Consider the following 12,830-nt stretch of genomic DNA (forward strand, 5'->3'; position numbering starts at 1 on the left):
AGCGGAGCGTAGGTGCCCGTATCGATCTTGTGATAGACTGTCGATATGCAGCCCAATGCTGCTGGTTGGCAGTCAAATGTAGAAGCGCGCTTGCGAATAATGTTGAGGAGCTTGGAACGTTGACTAGGGCTCAGGAGGATATCCATACGACTGTCGAAGACGACCTGCGTAGACAGGGAGCAAGCAGGGCAACAAGCCAGTATGCTGATCTCGGAGCAGGTGACATCGAGAGGTGCTTCGAAGGTGGTCACCGAGTCGATAGGCTCAAGACGTTGAAGGCGCTCTACACGAAGCAAAGTGAGAGGCGAGGCACAACCGTTGGAGACGAGCATATGAGTGAAGCTTCCGTTGACAGTGGTAACAGCGAAGGGAAGAGAACATAGTCGATGAACAAAAATATGCGACGGCGTAGAAAGAACAATGACATCTGTAGCACAGTTGCAGCAGGTAGTCGCAATCACAGATGAATGCGAAGGTATCGTAATGTCATCAGAAACGACCAGTTTTTTAATATAATCACCAGGATAATGTAATTGGGCGTTAAGAAGAGGTGCAAATTCGACTTCGGGGAGAGAACAGTCAATAATTGCCTTGTGTTCCGAAGGGAAGTCCCACCCTAAGGTGATTTCGTATGAACATGCAGACAACAACAAATTCGATTGTGCATAATTCCTGGAATGGCGATCGGGCAGTTCATGCATAAACAGGGGTAATGTGCTGTGTTCTTGTGCGAAGCGCCAGTACAGACAAGGGTGTCATTATTTTTTGAGCGAGCAACAAAATTTTTCGGTCATTACAGAAACGGCGGCTTCTGTTTAGACTAGTGCAAGTGCAAAAATTGCGTGTACACATACTTTGACAACGTTCGTCGCGTAATAGCGAGGCCATGTGCTGTTCGACACGGACGGAGTTCTTGCCTCAGGAAGTGCGGCGACTATAGTTTTCCTGCTGTTCGGTTGGAGTGGTACGACGACACACCGGACAAAGCGAACGGCTTCGTGGATATGGCGAGCAGCGATCATGGCCAGAAGAATTGGCGGCGCCTGGGGAAGTCGGTTGTCATTCAAGAGGCGACGAGAAGAACGGAACTGGAGGGGTGTAGGAGGGTGCAGGTTGGTAAGCTCCGGAAGTCGTGAGCGACATCTAGCGACGTCTACAGAAGCGTGCCACCTGACTACGGATGCCACAATAGAAGCATATAGGGCGATTGTCGCTAGTGCACCATGGTCCATTGCTGGCTGGTAACCTGGTGGGAAACGCGGGAGGAAGTCGACGTGGTGGTACAGCGGGCAGTGGTAGCAAGAACGTCGGCGCCAGGGGGCGCGGTAGAACTTCGGCGTAGGTTATAAATGCAGGCACCGGTGGCGGTGCACGCGGGACCGGAAGTGCCTCAGATACTTGCTCCTGTATTATTTGTCGCAGGCTTGCAGTTAAGGATTACGTAGGGCTTAGAATGGCAGTAAGCACACAGCTGCCGAGCGACTTCGGCATGAATGAACTCCTTAATCTCACAAAGCAGGACGCCGTGGTCGGGAATTTCGGTTATGCTCGAAACAGAGGCATCGTGTGTGGAAGAAAGCCGGGTCAGGAGACGCTGCCTGCAGAGTTCCTCGTAACCATGACAAAGGTCAACGACTTAGACCACGGTTTGAGGGTTTTTTGATAATTTGAAAGGCGTCGTCTTCGCCCTTCAAGACGTGACGGATCTTACCGGATTCTTTCACTGCTGCCTTGACGCGCTTACACAGGTCGACAACGTCTGCTATGTAGCTGGTGAAGTTCTCACCGGGCTGTCGGGAACGGCTGCGCAAGCGCTCTTCGGCACGAAGTTTTCACACCACGGGGCGACCGAAAACATGTGTGAAGCTCGTCTTGAAGTCGGACCAGGTGCGAAGGTCACATTCCTGGTTACGGAACCACATGTTCGTGACGCCCGTAAGGTAGAAGACCGTGTTGTTCAACTTATGAGTATCGTTCCATTTGTGGGCACTCACGCTTCACGTAGGATGAGAGCCAATTGTCGACGCCGTTTTCGTCGAAGCCACTGAAGATTGCTACATCCCGCAGACACAGCGAGCCGGAACATAGAACGATGGGCGAAGCCGGCGTTGGTGTTTGGCTTGCGTCGTCAGGCATTATGGGCGGCGACTTCTGACTGCTGAGTTCCAGGGTTGAGGAAAACCTAGCAACCTCCACCAAATATGTAACGCGGTTTCATTAACAAGCAAGATCGATACGAAGGCAGGTCTGTTGATCTAGCGTCAGGCACCGAGCGCGCGAGCTCTATCCTCGAGCGAGGTGTTGGCGATGTGCCTGATGTACAAGCCTGTCGTCTCCGCTACATTGTAAGCATTCGCTTACTGACTAAATTACGAAGCATGGTGTCACGAACACACAGGCAAACATGAACACATCTCGATCAATGACCGCAGACACTCGCTGTCAAGATGCTGGCTTGAGGAAGAGCGGCAGCAGAAGCGAGCGAACGGAACTTTGTGCTGCCTCTCGCTTCAACGCTAACCAAGTGGCGAGAACGCAGCGCACGCCAAACTGTCAGCCCTCGTAGCGCCTAGACTTTGTACCCATTGCAAATGGCTTTCAAGACTGTACCCATACGCAGCCGCCGCCGAAGTATTACGTCCCCACGGTGCCTGCTCGCGATAGAAGACGACGCGCTACCTTCTCGCCTTCTTTCGCGCGCGAAATCGAGCCAGCATCCTGGGTTCACCCTCGCATGCTCTCATTAACACCCCCAGCATAAGGTGAGTGGCCACGATGTTGTGGCACTTGAACTTTACACAGAAAATAACGGCAACGACAACGACGGAAATGCACCAGTAGTGTCCATATAATTACTATCGCAATAAAGCTTGTCGCGCTCACGAATGTAAGGAGTGGGGGCATAAGAATATAGGGTATCATAGCAGCTGGCGCGAAGCATTGAAAAATTTGTTTGGGCAAGCAGTGTTCTTGAAACCTTTTCGCTAGCAGGGCAAGGTTAAGTGATAGATCCTGCGCTGGCGTTATACAGAGCAGCCACACGATGGAGTGAAAAAAACCCAAAAAAACATACGCGCCCTGCTGCTAGGGCAAGTGTCCGCGAGATTCAGACGCCTATTGTGGTTGCTTACTGAAATAAGCGAGTCATTGCCCCACTGGGAAAGATATAGACAGTTTGAAGCTGCGAAACTACGACTTTCCGCGACAGCAATGTTTTCAGTAAAAACGATGAACTGGCCTTCTCCTAACAAAACATCTGGTTCAAGGCAGAAAGTGATACCAAAATGATTGAGGTAAGTGCCAATCTACTTAACACAATGTCAGCAGTGCACTCAGATATACAACCTCCGAGTTACACTTACCCTTGGTATCACGAAATTGCGCAGTGTAATTACTTTGTTTATTGACATTTGACAACGAAGGTCTAGATACGTACTTTTGATAACGTCTTTTACGCAAAGAAAACCCACATACAAACAGTAATGCCCTACATGGATCATATGTACCGGGGATAAGCCTCTGGCACGATATTTGAGGGGATATCAATGTTCATTTTTCCTTAAAATGATGTATATTTTCCGACCCAATAATTAATATTGCGTTCATAAAATGGGTGATTGATCAGTCAGAAGTGGTAGCACAGCTATTACTCCCACTTTAAGATGGGTCGCATAATGCGGACATGGTGTGAGAGTAGTGCTGTATCACGGTTTACGTTTTTGAAGAAGATGGCAGTTCGAGAACCCTATTTCGAGGTGGAAACTAGCACTGTTACACTGGCGTGATCGTTTAGTTAGTATATATACCGTCTGCCAGGTCTGCCAGCCAATTTTATCTGTTTAGCTGTTAAAAGGAAACAATAAACCACATGCATGATAGGATTATAAGACTTAATCCGAACTTACAGCTTGTTTGTTTAGCCTTTATTTTCTATTAGCAGCTTGGCTGTTATCGCTCGGCCCGCTGCCATATTAACACTATGGGCGTGACAAAGTAGGAAGACACACACACACACACACACACACACACACACACACACACACACACACACACACACACACACACACACACACACACACACACACACACACACACACACACACACACACACACACACACACACACACACACACGCACACATGCACACGCACACACACACACACCCACACACACACACGCACGCACACAAATTGCACCAAGCCTTTTGTTAAATGGAGTTGCTGACTACTAGCAACAACGACAGACGTTTTGGAGGCATCATGGTTTTAGAGGCGGCCTGCGCCTACGTACGTAGCGCAATTCGAATCCCATTCTATCCGCAAGAAGTGTTTACTTCCTTATTACCGTGCAGCAGCGGATGAGTGAAGGCGAGCTTTATCGTTCATTTTCTTTCTTTCCACCGCACAGCCAGTGCCGTGGATGCGCGGAGGCGAGCGCCATCTGCTTGTGTCAAGGAAACGAGCTAGGCACGCGGTACGCGCGATCCGCTGATTGGTTGGCCTGTTCGGCAAGGGAACACCCAGGCCGCAGCCCGCACGGTAACGTAACCCGGCGAGGTGCGGAAGGAAAATCCACGCTTTTAAATCTTACCGCGTCTGGCTCGAACGTATCCAAAGAAGGGGTCCCGCTGCTTTCCGCGAGTTCGCGTGCGCGCGCCATCAGCTCGGCGGCGCGATTCTCCAGTATCCAGGCGGCGAATGACATGGACTCGGGCAGTGGCTTCGCGTGCTTATAGCGCCTCTGCACGGCCTCGTGCTTCGACAACGCGGGCGGAGGCCCTAGCACGACGCGGAGCTGGCGGAGCCTCCGCTCGGCGCGCTGCCGTGTCTCGTCGTCCATCCACGAGTACTGGTCCATCGCAGAGTCCAGGATGGAGGTCATGGTGGCGTCTAGTGCGGGGTACCTGCGCCAATGGTGACCGAATGAGAAAATGCTATAGTTTGTCCGTGAACTGCGGTATTGCGGATTATGGTGGTAATGGTGGACGTGAACGTGAGATGGTGATGATTTATTCGCATCCACTTTCAAACGAGGCGTTGACAGTCACCTAGACTATCACCTAGACTCCCCTAGACAGCCGATTCCGTGCAACGCATGGGTGATTGCGCGACACCTTTATGAAGGCACCGTCGCGTGCTTTTTAACATGTAGCCCTTTGTTCAAAGCGTCTAAACACAATAAGCGCTTCACTGCTTCACTCCACATTCTCTGGCTTAGCTTTCCCGCATCTTTCTTTTTTTCGCGTCTCATCAGTAACAACAACCTAATGTTTATTGTGTCTTCTGGATAGTAGACGAGGCGATGAAGTTTAAACTACCCGCCGTAGTTGCTTAGTGGCTATGGTGTTAGGCTGCTAAGCGCGAGGTCGCGGTATGGAAGCCCTGCCACGGCGGCCGCATTTTGATTGGAGCGAAATGCGAAAAACCTCCTGTAGTTAGATTAAAGTGCACGTAAAACTCCTATGTTTTAGTATGCCCAGCTAAATTTCTGTTGGCCCATGTCCAAATTTCAAGTTTGCACGCCCCTCAAATTTAAGTCGACCCCCCCCCCCCCCCCATATTTCAAGTTGACCCACCCGCAAATTTCAGTTGGCCCGCCGCTACTAAAGCTTCCCCGTGCACTTTCTAAGGAGCCCTATTTATCCATGTCGCTATCCTCCTTATATTGTCACGGGTATAAACTATTTACACGATGTATTTAACGATGCGTATATATACAGCAGCACAGAACCCCGAGAGGCTGTTGCCACTTCGTCGTCTTTACCATCGACGACTTTGTCCTCTTTTCCACCGTAACACGACCCCCGGTAGAAAAAGCACCGTGCTTCAGACGGGGCCGTATGTAAGGGCATAGTACGGCTTAAGCCGAGATACGTGTACGACGTCAGGTGATGTGGAACCGGATGTCATGACGGAGGTTTCGGGGAGTATCTCGTAAGTGACATTGGTTACTTGACGTAGAACACGGTAAGGGCCTTTGTAGCACGGGAGGAGTTTCTCGGAGAGCCCCACTCGGCGGCAAGGGGACCAAAGTAGCACGAAAGAGCCTGGTGAAGAATATGTGTCACGATGGCGGCGATTGTTTGCGTGTTGTTGAGATTCCTGCGATGCCAACAGACGATTGCGGACAAGCTGGCGCTCATGGTCAGCGTGGGCGATGGCGTCGCGGACATACTCGGTCCTCGGATCCTGTATCAAGGGGAGGGAAGCGTCCAATGGTAATACTGGGTCACGACCGAAGAGAAAGTAAAAGGGGGAATACTCAGCAGTATCGTGGCGTGTTGAATTATAGGCGAACGTGACGTAGGGCAGCGCCACATCCCAGTCCTTGTGGTCGGGTGAAACGTATTTCGAAAGCATGTCAGTAATAGTCCGATTAAATCGCTCAGTAAGGCCGTTGGCCTGGGGATGATAGGAGGTGGTCAGTTTGTGCTTGGTAGAACATGATCGTAGGATATCGGCGATGACTTGAGAGAGGAAAGTGCGGCCGCAGTCAGTAAGAAGCTGTCGCGGGGAGCCATGTACTAAAATGATATTCCGGAGTAGAAAATCTGCGACGTCGGTTGCGCAGCTCGTGGGAAGTGCCCGAGTGATGGCATAGCGCGTCGGGTAATCAGTAGCTACAGCGATCCACCTGTTGCCGGAGCTGGACTCGGGAAAAGGGCCAAGGAGATCTAAACCCACGCGAAAGAATGGCTCAGGTGGAATGTCGATTGGCTGTAAGTACCCGGCAGGAAGCGTTGCTGGCTTTTTGCGATGTTGACAGGGCTGGCAAGCAGCTACATAGCGCCGTACGAAGCGTGCGAGGCCGGGCCGGTAGAAGCGGCGGCGCACGCGGTCGTAAGTGCGAGCAAAGCCAAGGTGTCCGGCAGCTGGGGCGTCATGAAGCTCCTGAAGCACGGTTGAGCGGAGGTGTTGAGGAACGGCAAGGAGAAGGGGAGGACCGGCAGGGGGAAAACTGCGTCGGTACAATATGCCGTCGTTGAGAACGAACCACCGTAACGATGGATTAGTAGGAGCAGACTCCATTCGGTCAATGAGGGTCCTCAAAGTAGTGTCATGGCGTTGCTCGTTGGCCATGTCCAAAAGCTGGGAAATGGAAAGAACACTTGCGGAAGCGTCCATGTCGGCGTTCGCGGGCGTGTGTACAGGGTAACGGGACAAACAGTTGGCGTCCTTGTGTAGGCGACCAGACCTATACACCACCGAACAGGAATACTCTTGTAGCCGCAAAGCCCGTCGTCCAGCCCTCCCTGTGGGATCTTTTAAGGACGAAAGCCAACAGAGGGCGTGGTGGTCCGTTATAGTAGAAAAGGGCCTGCCGTATAAATAGGGGCGAAATTTCGCCACTGCCCACACAACGGCCAAACATTCGCGCTAGGTAATAGAGTAGTTTCGCTGCGCAGGTGACAAAAGACGGCTAGCGTACGCGATGACACGTTCATGGCCATGTTGAACTTGTGCCAAGACGGCACCGATTCCGTGGCCACTGGCATCGGCGCGCACCTCTGTAAGGGCTGAAGTATCGAAATGTCCTAGAATCGGTGGGGTGGTGAGCATGGTGGTAAGGCGAGAAAAGGCGGTGGCCTGAGAAGATCCCCATGAAAACGGCACACTTTCCTTCAGGAGATCTGCGAGAGGGCGTGCTATCGTGGCAAAACCTTTAACAAAGCGGCGGAAGTAAGAGCAAAGGCCAACGAAACTTCGGACATCTTTTGCGCACCGTGGGAGAGGGAACTCTTTTACGGCGCGAATTTTCTCTGGGTACGGTCGGATGCCTGTCGCATTGACGACATGTCCGAGAACAGTAATCTCACGTTGGCCGAAGTTACATTTCTTGGAGTTGAGCTGTAGACCGGCCTTGCGAAAAACGGCAAGTACAGCTGAAAGGCGCTCAATGTGTGTGCTGAATGAGGGCGAGAACACAATAACATCATATAGGTAGCAGAGAAGTCGACCACTTGAATCCTTGGAGTAATGAGTCCATCGTATGCTCAAAGGTAGCCGGAGCGTTGCATAGCCCAAAAGGCATAACTTTGAAGTGGCAATTAAAGACGATTAGGCGTTATAAAGGTGGTCTTTTCATGATCTAGATCATCGACAGCGATTTGCCAATATCCGGACTGTAGGTCGATGGATGAAAAATACTGTGCCTCGTATAAGCAATCGAGGGCGTCATCGATACGAGGTAGCGGGTAGACGTCTTTCGTGATGCGGTTGACGTGGTGGTAATCGACGCAGAATCTCCATGAACCGTCCTTCTTTTTGACCAGCACGACAGGGGATGCCCAGGGACTTGACGATGGCTCAATGATGTCTTTCGCTAGCATCTTGTCAATTTCGGTTTTGATGACGTGACGCTCCGAAGCTGACACTCGGTAGGGTCGCCGATGGATGGGTGGATTATCGCCTGTATGTATACGATGTTTGACAAGTGACGTCTGGCCTAAGGGTTGGTTGTTCAGGTCGAATATATCCTTGTAGGAAAGCAATAGACTGCAGAGCTGTTCAGTCTCTGCAGGAGTGAGATCCGGGGGGATCATTTTCCTAATGTCGTTGTCAGTACATTTAGCAGACCGGAAAGGCTCACAGGCAGCATCGACAGCGAAGGTCTCAACGCAACTAACTTCGAAAGGAGTGATTGTTGCCAGGGTGATATCTTTCGGCAGAATTTGCTTAGCGAGCCCGAAATTCACCACAGGGTGATACGTGCGATTGTCTGTGACCCTCACTATTGTATGCGGAACGGTAACGTTGTGGGTTAGAACAATAGTAGTTATGGGAGCGGAGATGTAATCACCATCGGGAACTGGCGTAGAAGGCGACATTTCGATGTATGTGAAGACCTGTGGTGGACCGTGAACAAAATCAGTCGGTCTTAGGCGAATTTCGTGTGGTGTCGGAGGAACGTCCAGCAGAGGCAGGTCAAGACGCACAGTACTTGAAGAACAATTGATGAGCGCTAAATGGGCGGAGAGGAAGTCTAGGCCTAGTACGAGGTCATGGGCGCATTGGTCAAGCACAGTGAAAAGAACGACAGTATGGCGGCCGGAAATACTCACACGTACAGTACACATTCAGATCACGGTCACCGTGCTACCGTCGGTGATTCGTACGAACCGAGTAACGGCAGGCGTTACAATTTTCTTTAAACGGCGGCATAGGCGGCTGGTCATAATCGATATGTGTGCTCCGGTATCTACGAGTGCTGTGACGGGTGTGCCATCAACTTGGATGTCAAGAAGTTTATTTCTCGTAAACAGCGTCAAAGGAGGATATTGCGGCGAATGCGACATTGCAGCACCACCTCGAGGTGCCGCATTGCCTAGTTTTCCTGCTGGGACGGTCCTGGGTAGGTCGGCGACGGCGAGCGGTGAAGCTGGGGCGGACATGGCTGACGACGTTGAGGCGAGGGCGAGCGAGCATAGCGGCGAGTCGACGTAGTGGCGTCGGAAGCGTCATAGAGGCGACGGGGTGAGGAACTTCGGGGCGAACTTGCATTCCGGAAGATGTTTCGAGGAGGGGACGGCCAACGGCTCTGGCAGTGATGGGAGACGTGACCCATTCGGCCGCAGCAGAAACCGATCGGTCTGTTGTCAGGTGTACGCCAGTCCGATGGATTCCTGGTAGTGTAGGGATAACGGACACTGTGAGGTGGACTGTAATAGGACCGAGGCATAGGAGCAGGGCGGGTGTCAGGGCGACTCAAGGAGCAGGCGCTGGGAAGACCCATATTAGTGATTTCCTGGTGAACCACGGACTGGATCAGCGATATCGTCTGAGCAGTGTTGTTCCAAGACGTCTGTTGAGGCGAGGCAGGAAACGCTGCTTCGAGTTCGCGGTGTACAATTCGGGTCACGTTTTCGCTTGGTGGTGGCGAGCTAGATTGGTCGGTGGGGTCGGTAGAGGAAGAGGTCGCTGCAGTATTTGGAAGCCGTGTAAACTTATTGTATATACGGCGACTCTTCGCCTGCTCGAAACGGCGACATTCCTTCACGATGGCGTCGACAGTCGATAAGTTTCTAAAGACCAGAAGGTTGAATGCGTCGTCCGCGATGAGTTTGATGTGTCAACCTTCTCCGCCTCTGGCATGGACGTGTTGATTTTATAAGAGAGGGCTAGGACGTCCTGAATGTAGGAGACATACGACTCGGTAGCAGTTTGGGCACACGTGGCGAGTTGTTGCTTGGCGGCTAGTTGTCGACCGGTCGGATTTCCAAAAACGTCCGACAGCTTCTCTTTGAACAAGTCCCAGCTGGTTAGTTTTTGTTCGTGTGTGTAAAACCACGTACGCGTTGTTCCGTCGAGGTAGAACGCGACATTGGCCAGCATTATGGTCGGATCCCACCTGCTCACCTTGCTGACGCACTCATACATCTTCAACCATTCTTCTAAGCCAACGCCTTCAAGGCCGGTGAATTGCCGGGGTCTTGTGGCTGAGGTAGAGCAACGTACCGGGTATGCGTAGTCGGCATTGCAGCTGCAGACGCGGTGCCTTCCACTGGAAGCGTGGTCCCAGGCTGGGTGAGACGTCCGCTGCGAAGCTCCGTGGCGAAGACGCGTACGCCGCACGTCCACCAAAATGTCACGGGTATAAACTATTTACATGATGCATTCACACGACGCGTACATATACAGCAGCAAAGAACCCCGAGAGGCTGTTGCCACTTTGTCGTCTTTACCGTCGACGACTTTGTCCTCTTTTCCACCGTAACAATATTTTTTAGTCGAGATTATTTCTCATAGCGTGTAAAGCTACGAATTAACTACATTTACACTGTTATAACGATTAAATGGCATAGCTTTACAAATTACGCGTTTTTGTGCGGAATTCAAGACATTAGACGTTTCGCGTGACGGGGCTGGGGTGCAAAGAATGCTTGCGCATTAAAACTGCATAACCGTTTTCAGGCTTGTTGCCGCAGTTATATGCGCTACACCATGGCATAGCACTTGCAGAACACCGCAGGAAACAGCTTACCACGTTCGCTGCGCCGAGCCAGCAAAGCAAGGGAGAAAAATGGCGCCAACAAAAAAGAAAGACAAGCAAAACGCAAGATCCGCGTGTTTCCACGGGCAACGGCAGGGAGGCCAATCGTCGTGCAGAAAAACAAGCGCCAAACCGGTTCCCGCGGTGTGGACGAGCAAGGTGCGAGGAGGAGGCAAGGAGGTCGCGCGGCGGCGGCGTAGTTCAAAGAGTGGTGGTACTTTCAAATTATCAAGGGACTTTAAGCGCGCTACGGTTGCAGCGTCGTGCTGGCGCTGCGGGGAACCACAGTGCCACTCATTGGTAACCGAAAGCACCGCCTGCGCTGAAAACGCTCTCCCCTTCGCGGTCTACCACCATGCAACACCTTGCTTCCACGGGCGGCCCCGGGTGGCGCTGCGTGCAGCAGCGGCCACGCGCTCGCAGTGTCGCGTTTCAATCCGTGAGCACTGTACCTATATATATAAAGTTAAAGAGATGAAATACATATACAACTTCTGTCAGAAAATTTCCAGGACAAAGTTAGTGAAAAATAGAAAATTGCACTTACCAAGCAATTATCCTAGCTTCTATCAAAGTCTACCATACAAAGGGTATCTATACACAATCGCCAACGTTTCTGGAGGTCTTGGAAGCAAGCCGAGAAATCTGTGACTGTGGTGCTTGTAAGCTTATTTGTCACAGCCCATTGAATGTCTGCGATACCTTGATGAAGCTTTCCTTTCAGTCGCTTTTTCACTCGCGGAAACAAGAAAAAAATCATATAGTGAGAGGTCGGACGAATATGGTGAATGTGTGATGGCAATAATAGAATGTCTGGCCAGATACTCGTTAACAGATAAAGCACTATGGGGTCTTGCATTGTCATGCATTAAGAACCAGTCCTGATAATGCCACAAATCAGGGCGGCTACGTTGAATTACTTCTCGCAAATGTTTCAAGACTTCGATGTAAGGAGTTTCGTTCACTGTTTGACTAGGAGGAACATACTCATGGTGAACCAATCCTTTACTATCAAAGAATGCGATCAACATTGTCTTTGTTCTCGAAGGTTGTCGGTTGACTTGTCTCGAGGCTGGTGATCCATGACTCCGCCATTCAGTACTTTGACGCTTTGTGTGAGGATAATACCGGTAGCACCAACTTTCATCGCCTGCGATAATTTCTCACATAAATGTGGGATCACGTCTGGCTCTATCCAATAGTTCAGTACAAATTCGTCGTCTGTCCTCTTTCTGTTCGTCTGTTACTGAGTGAGGGACGATCTTTCCGTTTTCCGAAGTTTCCATGTCCCTAAGTCCTCGCGTAAAATCTAATGACACACATCACGATCTAAATTCAGTTTTTCTGATATCATACGCACAATTACACGACTGTCTTCTTGCAAGAACTACCTTTCACGCTCCACGTATGTATTAGCATGTGCTGTAGACGGGCGACCAGCTCTGGGACCGTCTTGCACTGAATCTGTGCCTTCACGAAACCTTTTGTGCCACTCGAAAACACGATTTCTTGAAAGTGCCTCGCCTGCATAGGCTTGCTTGATTATGTTCCACGTTTCACTAGGGGTTTCCCAGAGCCTAACGCAGAACCTCGCAGAAGGCAGAACTATTTACTCACAATCATCCACTGTGTCGCCTTAGCTAATGCGACAACCCGAGCAACGTGTTGCAAAGCACAGCTCTGCCACCTAGTGAGCTTGAGCGGAAACATAGACAAGGTCATGTCAAGTAAGAACACATACCAGGTAACATAAAAAAACATTTGTTCCTTTTTAGTATTGTAAAACTCAGAAATAAAAAAAAATTGTCCTGCAACTTTTCTGACAAAGGTTGCATATATGC

General features: G+C 50.8%; 1 protein-coding gene across 1 annotated transcript in view; it reads right to left on the minus strand.

Moving 5' to 3' along the window:
• Nucleotides 1–12,830, minus strand: part of LOC129384460 (endothelin-converting enzyme-like 1) — a 31,260-nt gene that overhangs the window by 13,542 nt on the left and 4,888 nt on the right. Inside the window, exon 3 of the mRNA XM_055069910.1 lies at nt 4,591–4,903. Coding sequence (XP_054925885.1) covers nt 4,591–4,903 — 313 coding nt within the window. The remainder of the gene's footprint in view (nt 1–4,590; nt 4,904–12,830) is intronic.

The sequence above is a fragment of the Dermacentor andersoni genome, chromosome 9, assembly GCF_023375885.2.
Source record: "Dermacentor andersoni chromosome 9, qqDerAnde1_hic_scaffold, whole genome shotgun sequence".
Taxonomy (NCBI): Eukaryota; Metazoa; Arthropoda; class Arachnida; order Ixodida; family Ixodidae; genus Dermacentor; species Dermacentor andersoni.